This window comes from Mesitornis unicolor, unplaced genomic scaffold (assembly GCF_000695765.1).
Source record: "Mesitornis unicolor isolate BGI_N332 unplaced genomic scaffold, ASM69576v1 scaffold24557, whole genome shotgun sequence".
Taxonomy (NCBI): Eukaryota; Metazoa; Chordata; class Aves; order Mesitornithiformes; family Mesitornithidae; genus Mesitornis; species Mesitornis unicolor.
Genome location: NW_010198781.1, coordinates 6,881 through 25,500, shown reverse-complemented (window position 1 = coordinate 25,500; position 18,620 = coordinate 6,881). Strand labels below are relative to the sequence as shown.

General features: G+C 41.7%; 1 protein-coding gene across 1 annotated transcript in view; it reads left to right on the top strand.

Annotated features, from left to right (window-relative positions):
• The first annotated feature begins 11,772 nt into the window (after window positions 1-11,772).
• LOC104544409 (cullin-3-B-like) overlaps window positions 11,773-18,620 on the top strand; it is a 7,956-nt gene continuing 1,108 nt past the window's right edge. Inside the window, exons 1-2 of the mRNA XM_010189271.1 lie at window positions 11,773-11,817; window positions 12,097-12,294. Coding sequence (XP_010187573.1) covers window positions 11,773-11,817; window positions 12,097-12,294 — 243 coding nt within the window. The remainder of the gene's footprint in view (window positions 11,818-12,096; window positions 12,295-18,620) is intronic.

Sequence of the window (18,620 nt, the reverse complement as noted above, 5' to 3'; positions counted from 1 at the left end):
TTCTTGGCTGGGATTGAAGCATGCAGCATCTCCATTATGCTTTAAAGACATTATGATGTTAATATTATACAAGCCATTAATATAAAACATGTGCGAAAAAACCCCAAATCACCACATAAATTTGCCTCTCACTAAATTAATGCAGTTTTTTTTCCTACTTTGTAATGTAATGTAAATTAGTGCAATTTTTTTTTCTACTTTGTAATGTTGAGGTGATGGTCTTACAGAAGTAAGACCACATACAGAACAGAAGTATGGTCACATACTGAATCACAGTTTGTAACTGTTTTGTCTTAGATTAAACAAAATAAACCTGCTGATGTAGTCAGCAGTGATGTGAGCACAGAACAGAAGTATGGTCACATACTGAATCAAAGTTTGTAACTGTTTTGACTTAGATTAAACAAAATAAACCTGTTGACGTAGTCAGCAGTGATGTGAGTGGCAGGCAGGGTGCAGTAGTGCTGTGCCTGTGGACAGTGACCGTTGGCAGTTGTGGCAGTTTCAGCTTACTTTGTGTTGCCTGCCGTGTTGCAGTTCCACACCAGGGTTTTAAAAGGAGATTAAGAGAGTCAGGGACCTAAATCCCATTGAAATTTGAGAGTTGCAGCAAGTTTTGATCTTTGATAGTAGACTTTGTTAGGTTGTAGGTAGATAAACAACTTTCCTTTCTGCTCTGAAGTCTTCAGTAAATTGGAAGCGATTCCGAACTTGGAAGTCATTCCAGTGGAAGAGGAATGAGCCACCTCCCTTCTACTGCAGCGTAAGAGCCTGCACATGGCAGAATGTCCCAGGTTAGCTGCTTTGAGGAAATCTGAAGTCGAACCTACTCTGAGGTAGTTTGCTTGTAGTCACATATTCCTCAGATTTTGAGAAGCATGCCCTTGGCTGCTCTGAGATTTTATTGCAGAGTGGAATGCTAGATTATGGAAATGAATTTTTTAGGATCTGGCCCTTGTTTGTAGATAGAGAAAGGCATGCCCAGTAGTTTATAAAATTCAGTGCCGCTGTTTCCACTGTCTGCCACTTCACCTTTGGCATGAGCCTGTTTGACAGTTGCGGTCACAGTTGAGTTCTTGAAGTGCAGAGCTACCGGCCTCTCCCTGCACCTTCTGGACCTCCAGGATCCTGGTGACAGATGAGAGGGATGATTCACTCCCAGAAATTCAGCTCTTCTTCATTCCATTTCTGCTGTTCTAATTAATTGCAAATATTTTCCTTTAACACCAACTTTGTTTAGGATAGAAACCTTAAAGCTATTGCATTTCTTTCAGGAACGTATTTCCTGCTGTTACACAAGCCTTTCAGAATGTTTTTTTTCTGTAACTTTAATTTGAGGAAACTTGTCTTACAATTGCTGCTTCTGAAGTGAGTCAAGAGGACTCTGAACTTCTCATTAGTCTTCAAAATATTGATCCTAATTTCTGTTGTTTGGGGCAGGAGAGAGGAAGTAGAGAGATTTTTGGTGTCAGCGCTTTGTATTTGTTCCTCTGTTTCATTCAGAATGGGTGGTTTTTGTAGTTAAGCAATCCTGACCTGATATACATTCTGCCCCCTCCACAGGTGTTATTTGCATCTTAAGTAATCAATACAACTGCTGAAATAAGCCACAAGCGTATTTAATGTCTGCAGATGCTTCTGTTACCTTGCAAAGTTAAACATGAAAGATCAGACTCTTTGAATTTTAAACTTAGATCTCGACTTCAGCTCTTAACAGTTTCCAAATTAGTAAGAGAAGTTTCAGAAGCGTAAACAGTTCTTCCTTACTGTTGTTAGGTTGAAGTGTTCTTAGGAAATAAGTAGTTTCATTATAGATGTCCTCTGAAATTTCCAGGCACTATAGTAATGAACACTATAGAAATGGCACTGAATGTTTTTGAAAGAACCTTGGTTAATAATGCAGATAATGTTGCTATTTTGGCTGTGTGAGGTCTTCCATTCTGTGGCAGTGACAACTGCCTTTTGAACTACAACTTCCCATATTTAGCCTCTTACCAATTCAGCTCTTCTAGAAGCTTGACCAAAATCAGTTAATGATTATCTTTTAGATACAACTCCATAATCTGATGGCAGGTGGGCAGAAGCTTGCACTGTGGCAGGAAGAGATTTAGTAATTTACAGGTAATGCCTTCTAATATTTGCAGAGGCACATTTGTCTGCAGTTGTTGGGGGTGAGGGAAGGTAACTTAAAAACTTGGGTTGCTGTCTTTTTGATTAAGTACTATTCTGCTATCCCTGAGCAAAGCATGTAACTCTAGGATAAAGTCCCTAGTGTCATTAGTGCTATCTTTGAAAGCTTATGTCGAAAAGAAATTAATTTTGGTCTGTTTTCTTTGTTTTACCCCAGTATTCAGCCTTGCTGGAGGAATAACATCCTTCAGTTCTTGCTGACTAAAGCATTTGTGTATTTCGAGGTGTTTGGGTCTTATGGAAAATAAATAGTAAGACAGATGAGTATATCAGAGGCAGAGTTAAGCTTTGTGTAAGTGATCTTAGGTACAGTATTTACTGACTTTAATTATCCTATGTTGTTACTTACTTAAATTACTGACATAGTTTTTATGCAGACTGGTCTATGTGAATCCCTGTGTACCAGTAAGCGAATGAAAGACGAGGCTGGTGAGCTATCATTCATTTTTCGTTGACCCGCTCAGACAACTAATATTCTGCTTTTTTTCCTGCATTAATGACAGTTCTGTTTTTATCTTTATTACTGACAGTGACTGACTGAAGGTGCATTTGTAAGTTGAGCATCATCGATTGCAAATTGAACCCATAAGTTGATTTTTAGACAGTATCAGTTTATGGACTACCCTTAATGGACCTGCAGGAGAGGAAAAAGAGAAGTCTTGTCCATGAACTTAAACTTGTCCTGAAAGAATCTGCATCTCTAATAGAAAAATTGGAAGAACTAGGAAATCAGAGAGTGTCAGTGGTGTCAGAGTAGTGAATACACATTGAGCTTGTTTTGGATTAAATAGGTGCCGTTGTATACTACGCTTCTGCAATTTAGTGCTGACTAAATGTGTTCCCTTTTGCAGTTGAGTTATGCTGTGAAACCATTTTATGAAAGACTGTTGCCCCTAGTCTTCGTGTATATGATGTACTGTGTTCAGTTTTGGGCCCCTCACTGTAAGAAGGATGTGGAGATTCTGGAGCGTGTTCAGAGAAGAGCCACAAGGATGGGGAGGGCTCTGGAGAACAAGCCTGATGAGGAGCGGCTGAGGGAACTGGGCTTGTTTAGCCTGGAGAAGAGAAGGCTGAGGGGAGACCTCATCACCACCTCCAACTGCCTCAAGGGAGGTTGTGGAGAGGTGGGTGCTGGTCTCTACTCCCAGGTGATGGGGGATAGAACAAGGGGAAACGGCACCAAGCTGTGCCAAGGGAGGTTCAGGTTAGAGCTAAGGAGGAAGTTCTTGACTGAGAGGGTCGTCAGAAGCTGGCACAGGCTGCCCAGGGAGGTGGTGGAGTCACCATCCCTGGATGTGTTTAAAGAGCGGGTAGATGAGGTACTTAAGGATCTGGTTTAGTGGGTAGACAGGAACGGTTGGACGTGATGATCTCAGAGGTCTGTTCCAACTGAGCAATTCTGTGATTCTTATAGCTGCTCATTTGAAGTGACAAACATTTAGTGAGTTAGTGTTGGGAAAGCAGGTGAAGGTCTGTAAATGGAGAGATGTCTGTGTTCGCAGAATCAGCACTGCGTGGTTTTGTGTTTCAGTTTTATTTAGTTGGCTGCATCATCAGATTGTCTCCGTTGTTTTTGCACTTTTTAAAGAAATGTAACAAGAAGTTTTAGATTATCTTTTGCTTTGTGTTTATTCAGTAACTGATGCTGCTCAGATTTACATAGCTCATGGTCACAGATCAGTTGGAACTGGTGTTTGGGAGGAGGTGTTTTTCTCTATTTTTTGCCCTTCAGCACTGAAGTTGAGGGGCATTTGGGAAAAAGGAAGAAAACGTATTGAATAGTTGAAGTCTGGAATAACTGAGGTGTGATGGCAGTTCAGGATTAGTCTTATTTTTCTGTTCCTAAAACATGAGAAAGAAATGAGTCTCTGATATTTCTTCAGATTCGTTCAGTCTCTTAAACATGTCAAAGCTGTTGCTGCAGGATGACATTTTCTATTAAAGACTTGTTTTAAACTTTTCATGTAGCGTGATAAATTGCTATTGTGTTGTGAAGCTCCTGACAGGTCTACCTATAATGCAGACAAAATGTTACCTTTTGAGAGGAGTAGTAAATCTTTCTTTCTGGGCTTTAGGTTTACTGGAAAATGAAGTTCTTGGAGGATGTTACAGTTTGCTGTAGAGCTTATCAAAGCCACCCGACTAAACCCTTGCCACTTCAAGCCCCTAGCCCAAAGCAGCACTTATTTTGTGATGAGACCAGCAGTGCTCCAAGACAATGCCTGAGGGGTAGACCACAGCTGTCAGTCACCACGCAGGAGGTACAGCTCCATCTTTCAAGGAGCAATTACTTTCTAATCTCCTCGTCTCTTCCGCTCTGTGCTGGCAGAATCGCTTTTCATAGCTGCAGAACCCTTTTAAGTGAAGTGGAGACGGAATGACTTTGTGCCTGAAATCCTGCAGCTCTTTGGTGTTTCAGTTGACAAAGAGAAGTCCCTTTTCTGACTTAATTGCACATTCTGTTTGTGTCTGCTGAGTAAAGCCTGACAGAGCTGGGAAGGAGAGGTGGATATTGCAGTTTGCATTTCCACTACTGACTGAGTATTGTCAGGGAGCCCTGCCTATTCTGCAGAGGCTTGGGCCTTTTTTTGGGATCAGACTAGAGTTGATTTTTCTCTTGGCCTTTATGGGATTGCTCTCAGCACTGGTTACTCAGCTCATCATCTGAGCCTGGAATGGAGCATGGTACAGGCCATGAATGTTCCTTGCAGGAGGAATCTGGGGTTTAGTGTAGGGATTGCCCACCCAGACAAGGGTAAGGCCTGAATGTCAGGGATTGAGTGAAGAACAAAACACAGCTACTAAGTTATGTCAGTATTTAATGGTGTAAATGATAACTGGCAGATGCCATAAGCAAACTACAGGCATAGACTCCCCCACACCATACACACCCTCTGAGGGAGTATAATAGTGTAGTAGGCATTTCCTGACACTCCTAGATGTGGATAACGCTGGACTGTCATCTCCAGTTGTTGTTATAGGTCACCTAGTAGCAAAAGCCTGGTTATTAGGACCGGTTTTGGTAGCACATTGCTGTGACTTCCCTGTGACTCTCTTAGCAGATGGCCAAAGTGGAGTAGTAGCCCAGATGCAGGTAAACAGCAGTGGTTCAGGGTGCCCCTTAATTTCTTCATGCCTCTTTCCTTAGCTTCCGTTCATGTTTTTTGGCCTGTAACAGTCAACCTATTCAGACAAGACTATTGAGGAATTTTGTGCCTGGTTGTTTTGGTTGTTCAGAAAGTGGTTGTTGTTATTTGTGAGTGTGTGTTACAGAGTCATTAGCTTCTTGAGTACTGATGTTCTGTAGACAGTGAGGTGTAGCCAGTGTATCCTCTTCAGATATGCTCATCAGTACACAGCGATGAAAACTTCAGAATTCAGCTAAGTGTGAATATTGAGCTCTCCATTTGTCATTTATAGGAGCACATTTTACCTGCTCTCTAGTTGAAGAATATGTAGTTCCATTATCTTAATACGCTGTTTTTCAGAGATACTCTTGGAGCAGACATTAGACAGTATATCTCTGTCACTGTAAATTCCTGTCTTTTAAATTAACCATGTTGGAAGGGTTTATAAAAATTCAAGTAGTGATTAGGTTCTGAGGCAGGAAATGTGCTGCTCTTGCCCTTTTGTGGATAACCTCAGCCAACCTTCATCCAGAGTGGGGGATCCAGGCTAAAGATGCTGAGTTGCTGTGTAGCAGCCTATTTAATACCATCTTGATGAATGCCCTGTCTTGAAATGGAAGTGAGCTCTTAGTTTTGACAGCCTCCCTTGCCTCTTGGACTGTGGGTCAGGTCCCCTGTGGAGGCAATTTTGGATGGCACCAGTCAGCGCCTGCTCATTTTGTCTACTGAGAGATAGGAAATTGAGGAAGGAGAACAGGCTGCAATTACCAGGAGCAAATGTTTACTCTCAGAGCTGCTAACTGACTTTAATTGTTAGTATCCACTCAGTTCCTTCAAGGTAGAGAGCATAAACACTTGCATCCTGTATTTCCAGCTGGTTCTCACTGCAGTGCTTTGGGGCGTTAGACCCACAGGATGTCCTGGAAAGAATTGAGGCAGGTGATGGTTGCGTTTTTGACAATTTTGAGAATCAGTGCTCTACAGTAATTGATTCCAGATTGATGTGTTTCACCTGGTAGTGCTTAGAGCTGTGATGAACACTCTGCAGCTGGTCAGTAGAGACATTGAGTAGTAATGTTTGCGACTTTTTTTAAAGTAAAATTGTCCTGCAGGTGTGCGTACAGCCTTGGTAAAACTTCTGAGAATTAACAATGGCCTGAGATCTTTATAAGAACTTTACAGAACTTGGCTAGAGACTTCTTCTGCAAGAAGGATGAGCAGCTGTGTGGAGTTGGCAGTCTTGTGAGCACTAGTTCATGTGCCTCTTGTTCTGCTGGTTGGTAAACATCTGTGGATTCTCCTCAGATTCTGTAGGATAGCTGCTACCTCTTCCTCACTTCTTAACCGCTTCTTGTTTAAGAAGACTAAGTAGCTGCTTCCAGTAAAAGTAGGATGGTGTAAACCGTCAAGAATTCATGAGGTTCAGTTTACTTCTGTAAGTGCCTTTCCTTACAATTCACAATTCTTCAAGCATGATTATACGTGCAAGAGATGCAAGTTCTGTAGTGTCAAAGGCAAAATGACCAAGTGATAAGAATATGAAATGAAGTTCCATTCAAAGGAAACAGTGTTGTAAAAGCTACATTGTATAGAATGGAAATGCCACTCCAAAACATTAATTTCTGTACAAAGTAATCTGAATTTCCAGCAGTAGATCTGTTCGGCATTCTGTGTGAATCAGGGAGCTTTAGTGTTGTTCTTTGACTGTGGTTGGTGTAAGCTGGGGAACAAACGCCTGGTTCTGCTGGTGACCACAAGCATTTTGTTGCTCACCTTTGCTATCCTGCAATGCAGTTTGGTTGGAACACTGGTACTGGCAGTTTTAATAGGTCACACTTACTCAGAGAACCCTGGTTTTCTGGCTTCCTCGGTGTACAGCTGTAATGTGTATCGCAGAATCACAGGATGGTTGAGGTTGGAAGGTACCTCTGGAGGTCATCTTATCCAAGCCCCCTTGCTCAAGCAGGATAACCTAGAGTCAGTTGCTCAGGACAGTATCCAGATGGCTTTTGAGTATCTCCAAGGATGGAGACTCCACAACCTGTCCGGGCAAATCTGTGCCAGAACATCAACCTGACGTTCTGAGGTTATCTCCTCAGAACTGTGTTTCAGTTTGTGCCCGTTGCCGCTGGTCCTGCCACCAGGCACCACTGAAAAGAACCTGGCTCCCTCTTCTGTACAGCCTCCCTTTAGGTGCTTGTATACATTGATTTCTATCCACCTGAGGCTTCTCCGAGCTAAACAGACCTGACTGTCTCAGCCTTTCCTCCCATGAAAGGTGCTTCAGTCAGTTGTCTTGGCAGCCTTTCACTGGATGCTCTCCAGTGTGTCCATGTCTCTCTTGTACTGGGAGGCCCACAGCTGGACACAGTACTCACACGTGTCTGGCCAGTGCTGAGTAGAGCCTTCTGCCTGCTGGCAATACTCCTCCAAATGCAGCCCAGGATGCCATTAACCTTCTTTGACTCAAGAGCCTGTTGGCTCCTCATCTGCTTTATGTCCACTGAGAGCCCTGGGTTCTTTTCTGCCACGCTGCTTTCCAGCCAGTCGGCCCCAGCGTGTATTGGTGCATGAGGCTGTTGTTGTTCCTCCTCAGGGACAGGACGTTGCACTTCCCTCTGAACTGTGTGACTAGAAGGGAGATGATAATATTTTGTGTGAAGTTATGTGTTAATACCAAAATGACTGAAGTTGAGCTCTTAGCCCCTTTGGATTTAAGGAATGCTGGTAAAGGTATTGAAAAGAAGTGGTGTCTGTAGCGTTATCTTCTAGGAGGGAGACACTGAGGAGTGTGTTCAGCACTGCTATAGGCTCTATGTGCTGGTGTCATGCTCTTCGGGTAGCAGTGGCAGTAGATTGCTAACAGTGGTTGGTTGTTGTTAAAGACAGGGATCCTGCACTGGGACAGTACTGTGGAATAAAGCACCGTCTGAGTCCTTTGCAGGCTTTTTTTTGTTGTTGGTTGGTTGGTTTTTGGTTTTTGGGGTTTTTTTGTGGTTTTTTTTTTTAAAAAGGGTTGCACTTTCATGTATTTTCCTCAAGACGTACTTCTGCTACACTTCAAGTTCAGATGTTTGTGTTCAGGTTGCATCTTTGAATCACTAGCATTTGGGCAGCAGTTTGTGGAAGTTTTCCAACTAGCAGCTTCTTAGAAACAGCTGTCCCTGCTGCCACTAACAGATGTGATCTCTCTCCCCTTCCCCCAGAAAGGTAGTGTTCAGATAAACTGGAGTACATGTTTACACTGGAGTGTTTTTCCTCTCTTTGGGAACTGACTTCGCATTCTCTTGGTGAATCTGGGTGTAAATACCTACTGAAATCACTGGGATTTTGCTTCTGAAAGCTTTTCCGAACCTGGGTGGTGGGTTGGTTGGTTTTCCAAAGCAGCAGCAGAAGCAGTAATCTAGCTTCTGGTTAAATCTGCAAGAATAGAAGGTACAGGCAAGGCAACTATTAGAACTGCGGACTTCACTTTTAAAATATAACCATTAGAATAAATCTGGCAATGAGCATAGAAAGACATTTGTGCTCTGCTCCTGTGTTCATATTTGTGGAAGTGGATCACTTACAGGCGCTGTTGTTGATAGGGATCTAGCGAGTTGCATAAATCTTCACTGTTGGGTCAGGCTGGGGGATTAGGATCACAGTTCTCTGTGCTTTTAGAGGTGCTTTTGTACAGGATTCTGAAAGATGCCAAAACGTTCCAGTAGCATCACAGACTCACTGCTTAGTTGCTATTTACTTAGTTGTTTGCTTCTGTTGGTGATGGTGCGTTTGTTTTTTTAAATCTGCGCACAAGCCTGACTTAAAGAAGAGGGATGAGAAGAGATGAACCTGCGACTTAAATAATCCAAGGGTAGCTTTGGTCACTGCAGCTCTTTCATGACTTTGAGGATAACGATACAGGAAGACTGCTTCTGTTCAAAGCTGAACATCTTTTCAGCAGTGGAGAGGAAATAATGAACTTTTGCTAAAGCTTTACTGCAGTGACTTCTTGTCTGACAAAGTGGAGTTACTAAAGTATTAGGAGTCTGCTTTGTTAGAAAGCTGCTGCAAACAAGCTGGCTACACTAGATCCCTTTTGGAAGACCGTGCTCTTCTAACTCGATATCCTAGAACTTTAGCAAACCGGTTCCCACAAAACCTCACAGATCCTGATCTACAGTCAGTCAGCAGGAGAATAAGAAGCTGCAGTGAAGCAGTGTCCTTCATACTTAATCTTAGAAGGTACTCGGATAAGGCTATAATACTATTTCAGATGTTTCTGTATATTTACCCCATGGAGATATGTACTTCTTTATTGCCTTTTATGGGTCTTGCTCATGCATTCAGAGCAACTCGTTGTGTGAGAGTTGTTAAGTTCATGTTTGTGTTCAGTGGCTTTGGAGCAAATAATTTTACAATCCTTTTTAATAGCGTTTGGATTAAAAGTAGAATAATTAAACAGTTCCCTTTTAGCTTTTTCTTGAACAGATTTGAGTTATTAGAGGCACTGCTTATCTGTAGCATACAGAAATGTTTACCAGCTGACCAGTCCAGACACAGCAGCTGTAATACCTCTTCAAACTCGTGGGTGCTTGTTTGCCTCTTTTATACAAATCATACTTGTTTCTAAACGCAGTAAGCAATTAAATTGTGGTTGAGATAAAAGGTTGTCGTGTTAACTGGGAGATTCTTGATTAGCAAGGGGGAAAAATGGCATTGGGAAGTGTTAGTTTGAGTCTGTACTTTGTTTGAAAACAATACCTCATATTTTTTGAAGTAAAGCTGGGGAACTGTTACTTGGATTGCTGTCTGCAGTTCTCAGTGGTTGCCTTCATCATCAGTGCTTGTAAAATGGCTTGTTCAGGAAGGCTTCAGAAAGGCATTTCTCTGAGAAGGCACAAATGTGGCAAATGCAAATTAGGAGGAAGATAACTGACCTTCCAATATTACACATAGCAGAATAAACAGAAAGCGAGAGCAGAGGACATTCCACCATTTCTCTGTTACTTTGAGGTTTTGGTTTTGGGAGATGAGAAGCTAAGGATTTTTACACGTGTGTGTCGTTTTTGGAGGGTTTAGCTATACAATGGCATATCTGTTAAGTTTTGGGAGCATACAGATGTAGGCTAGTGGATCTGGTATCAGGAGAGCGGAAAAGGTAGCGCTAGGATTCTTTTTATTGTGCAAATCTGTGTGTTTAACCAGAACTCACAAAGCACGAGGGGGATGGAGGAGGATGTGTCTCGCTTTTTGTTCAGCAGCCCATTCCCTCCCAAGGTAGTGAGTGGCTCATCCTTCTTATGAGCTGTGCTTTTATTAATAACGCCTGGAAAACTTGGTATTTTGAAATGGCATTTTAAAAAAAGTGCTTTTAATGAAGAAAGTTCTGCTAATTACTGTGTTTGACTACCAATGCAGGCAAATCTAGTCTTCCATGTCTTTCCTCTAGTCAGGTAGTGGTTTCTGGGTGGAAGGGAAGGGAAAAGAGAGCTCTGGTCATGCTTTTCCTCTATAATGTCATATCATTATTCATTGCTCTTTTACTACTTTTTGGCTTTTACTTTCAAGGCTGCTTTGACAGTAGTGTTAGACTCGGGGATATTTTCTTTCTCCACAGTAATTCTGGGAATCGTGGCTTTCTTCCTCTCCTCAGCCTTTTCCTTTAAATGTAAAATGCTAGATGAATTCCTTTTTGTATAAACTAACCCAAGCTTAATTTCAACGTTGCATTTTAAATTTAGTTCCATTTAAAAGGTGGGGTTTTTTTTCAGTTGGATGATGAAACTTGGCTAAATCACAAACTTTTAAGTAATATACTGACATCTGATATTTTTTTACTACGCTTATTTGCCATCCCAGATACTGCTTTATCTATGGAGCATTATATTGTGAAGCACCTTTGCGTTGGTAAAGCACGACTGTAAACTGATTCACACTAAGCACTAGATGGATAGTAGAGGACAAAAGCTGGTTTGCTGTTATATTGAGACTACTTCTTGCAAGAGTTGCTCTTTCTGAATTTGTCTTTGTTGCTGTAGTTATTTGGTGTATTCACTGAAGTGTGTGGTGTCCGAATAACACATCAAGCGGATGCATATTCTGCTTAGTGGCTTACGCATATCCTGTAGTGAGTTATTCAACCATGTTTATGCAATGGAAATACGTACAGTAGAGATGTTCATTTTGGGTATCCGTAGGGTTTTTCAGCAACACCTGTAGGTAAATTCTTTGGCCAATAGTACATTGCTGTAAATAAAGGATAGCTAGTTAGCTCAGGCAGATGACTAAGTAGTTTTGTTAAGTCCGTGTCAGACGTTATTATCTTTTATTGTACAATAAGTTGATTTGGGGCCTGGTGAAGCAGATCAGTGTTGCAGTACGAGTTATGAGCTGCCAAATGGCGTATTAGGATGGGAGGAAAGTTAACCGGTCATCGTCGTTAAGGCTGTGGAGGAAGAGCAGAGAGGAGATGCACGTCCATGGTGACCTGCTTCCCGCCTGCACAGGCTTCGGAGTGAGTTCTGTGGCTTTGCAGCTCTGAGGGAGAAAACACTTTAGAACAGTTACACTTAATTAATTACACTTAGAACAATTGTAGTTTTCATAACTATGTCTTGAAATTTGTGAAATAGTTTCATAAATACTGTTTTTCTTTTGATAAAGTTTGAGAAGCCTTGTGATAATGGAATCAACACTACGTGGCAGAAGCAGTTCCTGTAGTTACAACTCCTAAAGATAGCTGACTGTAGTGAGCTTTGATTCTAAACAATAACGTCTTGTTTTATTTTCACAGATGACTATGGATGAGAAATATGTGAACAGCATTTGGGATCTTCTGAAAAACGCAATCCAAGAGATCCAGCGTAAGAACAATAGTGGTCTCAGCTTTGAGGAGCTGTACAGGAACGCGTATACGATGGTGTTGCATAAACATGGTGAAAAACTCTACACTGGACTAAGAGAAGTGGTCACTGAGCATCTAATAAACAAGGTATGTTATTTTATGAATTAAAACGTTTGGTATGAAAGAATTCTGAACAGTTGTCTAAAGGACAAGAAAAGATCTGATTTTATTATGTTGTTGTGTTGCCTTGTGTTGAAATTGTATCACTAAGCTCAAAAGTGGTAACATAGAGGTAATATCGAGCTTCAATGGCTTTCTGTACCAGGTACTGTTTGGTGTAAGTTTTACTGATGGTGGGTGAACCATAGAAAGTGTTTGGAAGTACATAACAGGAAACAGCTTTACCTGAAACAGAACTGTTGGGAGCTGGAGATTTTATTAAAAAGGTTTGTGGCCTCTCAGTGACGTTTTGTGACCTTCGCAGAACAAGTTTTGGTTTGTTTTCCCATCAGTTTTTTTTCATCTGTGGCACAAAATGATTACCAGTGTAAGAACCTGTTTGTTGTGGGCTAATGAACTAATGCACAAGTTAATGAGAGACTTGTGCTAGGATTACGCTATTTAACGAGGCAGTAGGCAATGTGCAGAAACATCAGCTCAGCAGCAACAGGAGTCCTCAGTAGCCTGTATTCTATCATTTCAGCCTTTTCAAAACCGTGTAGTTCAGTCAAAGCGGTGTGCAGACTCTTCTTGTTTCTGAAGATGTATCATCTGAGAAAAGGGCTTTTGGCATCTCACCGTGGAACCACCTCTTCAGCCGTTGTGAGCACAGTTTAGGGTTGACTCTTAAGTATGTCACTGGAAAGAAGTTAAAACTCACTTATTATGAGTCCAGGTAGTATTTAATGGTAATAGGATCCTACATCTAGGGAAGATGCCTTACTCCTTACTCCTTGCGATAACATCCAAAGCTGCCTGTCTTTGAAAAGAGGCTCTTGTTGGCTTTGATCCCATGTACTGGCTGTGGGTGCAGGTGGAGTATCAGATTTTTGTCCTGCTATTACAGCGTTTGGAAAGGAAAGTCGTACACCATCGTGTATCATAGATTGCTTCTAGCTGAATTGCAGAGCATTGGTGGGAGGTTTATGTCTAAATAGTGCATAATGTTTGGGGAGCTCGTTGCCCGTTCTAACTGGAGTCACTGCTGTGTTACACAGAGAATTGTGCTATTTCTTGTCTAAAATCTTTGCTTTCAAAGGTGTGGTCCAGACAAGTGTACTCTAAAACTGCTTTGAATGTGGGGCTTTTTTAATGCTTGCATGAGAGGAAGCATCTTGTGTGAAGCGGTTAAATAACTTGTGGCTCTATTCTGTAATTGTAGTACATCTGTGACTCTGAAACACTTATGTTTTCGTAATCTGTGCATTCATAATCTGCACTGCTCATACAAAACGTGGCCTAGCTATTCTGCATATTAAAAATTACCCAGATGCAAAATTAATTATTCTGATGTGCTGATTGTGGCAAGCTGACAAACATGCAGATGATCCTGTGACTTTGTACTGTCGCTGACAGAGTGGCAGAGGTACCAGAGCAGAGAAGTGCCTTTCTGACTTGTGATGCTATTGGATCTGATGCTTTAAAAAAAGTTACAAATCTCTAGTAGTCTGATGTTCTGATCTTTCATGCGATTTATCAAATTGCAGCTGTGTGTATGGCTGCCATAAAAATAGATGACCATCAGTTTTTTAAATAGAAAGGCCGACTGCTGATTTTTAGTAGTTAAGTGCTATAAAGTGCTGTATTATTCATATGTCTAATGATGCTGACCTATAAATTAAATAATCCCAGGAAAAGCTTAAAAAACAAAGTGACTTCATTCAAAACGGTCTGAAAAATAAAGGAAAATTCTGTAGGCTCAAAGCTATTCCTTGTCCTTTTTTGCTGTTTTGCTTAAGGATGTTTTGTCGAGGTAGTTACAGATGGAAGTGTGGAAATAATAATGCGTTGTTTGTTAAGAATAGGATCAGTTCTGTAATGGCACCTTACGATTGTGTCATTAGTACTTGTTGTAAGAGAAGTAAAAAAGTTTTTGTTTACTCTCGCTATGTAACAGAAATTTTAGAGGCATCTTGTCTTTTCAGTGTCTGTTCCAAGAGCATTTCCTTGTTAAGGAGCTAATTAACAGCAAATGCTCTCACCACGAGTCTTCATAAACTTCTATTCAGAGAATCAATGGTGGATGATAGGGTTTAGAATAGGGAGATTTGCCAACTGAAATGTAGCTCATGAAATCTCTTTAACTTTTGTCAAGATGAAAATGTGCAGAAATGGGTAGGTTTTAGGAAAGGACAGCACTAAGTTCAGGAATGCTGCTGAGGAGCTGAGCCCAAATGTTGAATTGCCAGAGTCCTTGAAACAGAATTACCATTTCCTGTCCCCGTCTGCTGCTTTTCTTTCTACAAAAGAGTTCCGTTCCTGTAGTATTCCAGCCACGCCGGTTATTGTTGAGTAGATGAAGAGACTGCGGAGAGGTAATGTGTTTGTTCAGATGTTTTTTAAAGTAGTTTTCAAGTTTGGAAAGCAAAAGTTTTTCATTTTAGTATGGCACAGTTAAGAGCTGTATTTATGCTTTGTTCTTACTGAATTGCTAGATGAAAGTTGGGCTTAATCAGGATTTTTATTAGAAATAAACCAAACACTTTAAAGAAGAAAATTATTTTACTTCTCAACAAGAAAACAGAATACTGTGTACTATCTTTACAGGCTTGAAGTGTAAATAAAAGCACAGGTACAAACATGATCAATACAAGATACAGGCACACAGGGAATTTGCTATGAAGTGTGCTTGGTTTTAAACTTACAGACCCTAATGGCTTTAGTTTCTGTCACCAGGTTCTGGCTGCTTGAAGAGGCAGTAGTGAGCCAGGTAGCCGAGTCTACATCACTGACAGGGGTCAGCTGTCTTGAGCTGCTTTGTTTTCACTGCAGGGTGAGGACATGATGTGTATGGGCATCGTTATTAAAGTATAGCACGTGTAGAATGGAGTTTTAAAATCCTGTTGAATTATAAGTACTGAAACCTTTCATCCTAATTCAGATATTTAATTTTGTGCATCTTGTATTTCACTGTCCCTCAGCAGTCTTGTAGCTTGATGTGGATGCTCCTCCTGACACTTGCTGAGCCTGGTCTGTTAATTCTGCACAACTGCTGTGTGTTTTTTAAAAACAGACACACAAAGCTCAGTTTACAGCTCTCTAAACCTAAACTAAACTTGATGACAAGCAACGTCACTAGCGTTAGAATAAAAAAAACTTGAAGTTAAAAAGTTTGCAGGATAATATTTTTAAAGTTCCCTTCATTTTTATGAAAACTTCATAGTCTAGTGAAATTTAAACCCATGACATACCATATATCGTATACATTCTGTAAATTGTACGAGTGTGTGAGAAAGAAAGGGATTGATTTGTTGGCCAAGCCAGATACAAGTTTGTTCATTTCTCTGTGCAGTGTACATCAGAGATTCGGGGATTTCAAGGACTGTCCTAAACTTAAATGGGCTGAAACACGCTGGTTTGGGAAGATATTGGAGCATTACTGAAAAGGCAGAGGTGCTTGGGATGTTCTGATCTCCTGTAAGATCTCTTGATCTTACCAAATACTTTTGTTACTGTCTGTTGCTGGCATGCCAGAATGCCTTATGACATGGGGGTCTCTGCTGGTGCAACTGGTGGAGGCAGGTGTGCAAGAAAGCCTTTGGGAAGAGGGCACAGAGCCAGTAACAGTGGCAGTGGTGGTGAGTGCAGAAGGAGTTCTGTGGGGTGAGGGAAGCGTGTCTGCTCTGGGGCGTATAAAGTTACATCTAGGATACTTGGCAAGCTTTACAATTTGCTGTAACAGTGTCAGAGTGAAAGGAGGAGAGAGGAGACAGAAATCTCCTCCAGGCAGCTTGAAATTATTTCTGTAACATCTATGAAATAAGGAGGTTCGTGTAGGAGACTAATTAGTGAGTGTTAGGGTGTACTGTAAGCCTGACTGACAATATGTGAAGTGTTATCTGCCTTTATCTTTCCTTAATTATGTTTTAAGATGATCTTGTACTAATCTGCAATTATATGGTCAAAAGGATGTGAGGGAGTTGCCAGAAAGTAAATGCAATTCAGAGTCATCAATATTCATCTGTTCTGTTTTTCAGCAAACAGCAGTTGCAGGGGTGAACAGACAGCCTGGTACAGTCACAGTTAATTTGTTAATTCAGTTTGAACTCTAAGGTTTTTGGAATACTCTCTTTAGGACTACTTGGGCTTTTGGAGAAGGTGAAGAAACTTCGTAATAGAAGTTTGGAGCCCTTGAAGCCTTTGTTCAGAAAGTGCAGTTCTGTGCTGCTGCTCCCCGCAGAGGGCTCTGGCTGTCCTTGCTGTGGTGGAAGTGATGTAGCTGCTCTGGTTGTGCTGCTGCGTCAGGCCAGGCACTGTGCAAGAGAAAATACCAGGCTGTAAGTCTGCTCTGTGTACACTTGGTAGAGAGTTATTTAAAGTACTGAAAGCTTATGCCAACAAACCTTTCTGAAGAGGTTGATGGTGGAGTGTGCTAAATTTCCTACATACAGTATAAAATACAGCTGAGCCCGAAGTTATAGACGAGATTTCATCCTTGCAAATATAAGAAGATCTTATGTGGATTTTGAAGCTGCTAATTTATTTTTGAGACTGTATATGGACAGCCCGGTTTAAGCTGGATGTGCCTGCCAATTGACTGCATAACTGCAAAGGTTGTCATAGAATTCACTACAAGCTCAGCTGGTTGAAAGTAGCATCCTACTGACAAAAGTCTTCAAGACTGAAATTTTCTGAAGGCTTTGGAAGAGCAGCAGCTGTGTCTCTGAAGGGCTTCCTTCTCCACAGAAGAGTGTGAATATCAAGGGTTTTTTACCTCAAGGCATTTATTCCACCAAAGTGGTTTGACTCTGCACCTTTGCATGGCTAAGAAGTTTTGTGCATTATAGTAGTTTTTCCGTAATATTGTTGTATTCATGGCCCATTTATGAACGTGTTCAATGCTTATTATCTAATAGACAGCTGTGGTAAGCAATAATTTGGTGGGCTTTTGCAGTAACTAAAAGAATGGGTTCCCAAACCTGTCTGCAGCTTGAAATAAACCCAGGAGAATGTCGTTGAGAAGTGTCACAGAAAGGCTCGTGGGGTAGTTTTGTTGTATAGCATTCATTCCTGGATTGAAAACACGCTTCCAGAAAGCCACGTGGCATGTACTGTGTGGAGCAGAGACAGCACTGATGTGAGCATTCCCCTGTCTGCTTGGAAGCAGGTTATCATTGCCACCTGATGGCAAGCACCCCCTTTTGTTACTGGTTGGTATGTGACTTGGTACTGGCAGATCTAGGAGGACTACTGTGATGGATGTGTGTAATCATAAAGGCACACTGCCTTTGTGTTGTTGAATAAAGGTTTAGAAACAAACCAACCCAAAAGAACACCACAAAACCAAACCACCTCTGATCCTTGAAGAGTTCTGTGATGGCCTTGTACACTTGGGTAGAGCAGATCCATCCCTACCCTCATTGGTTGTGCTTGTAAACGAGTCATGCTTTTGGTTTTGCTTTGGTAAATTTTGCTAGTGTGAGGGATGTACCAAATAATGTTTCCGGGGTTTTTCCATATAGACAAAAGAAGTGAAAGCAACCATGTCATGTTTGACATCGTAGCCTCTTGCTCTGGGAGATTCTGTGTGCTCCTTACAAGTAGAGCTGGTGAAGTTTTTAGTGCATGTTTACGTTTTAGCTGGAAAATACATAGATTGGAAGACAAGAGGGCACACATTTGGGAGACTGAAGGGTAAATAATTATCAGAGAGAACAAGGTCGCTGAGCAGTGCTGGTTGTGACTTATAACTGCATGTAGGTCTGGCAAGTAGGTGCGTGAAGGTTTCAGGAAGCTTTGAGCAACCTAGACGCACACCTTTATTACCTAGGTGCAAGAACGAGGTGAATATCGTGGGGATAAGTTTCCACAGCCTCTCGAGAGGCATCTTGGCCTGTATTAAAAACAGTGTGACCAGCAGGGCCAGGGAGGTGATCATCCCCCTGTACTCGGCACTGGTGAGGCTGCACCTCGAGTGCTGTGTTCAGTTCTGGGCCCCTCACTGTAAGAAGGATGTGGACATTCTGGAGTGTGTTCAGAGAAGAGCCACAAGGACGGGGAGGGCTCTGGAGAACAAGCCTGATGAGGAGTGGCTGAGGGAACTGGGCTTGTTTAGCCTGGAGAAGAGAAGGCTGAGGGGAGACCTCATCACCACCTCCAACTGCCTCAAGGGAGCTTGTAGAGAGGTGGGTGCTGGTCTCTTCTCCCAGGTGATGGGGGACAGAACAAGGGGAAATGGCACCAAGCTGTGCCAAGGGAGGTTCAGGTTAGAGATAAGGAGGAAGTTCTTTCCTGAGAGGGTCGTCAGAAGCTGG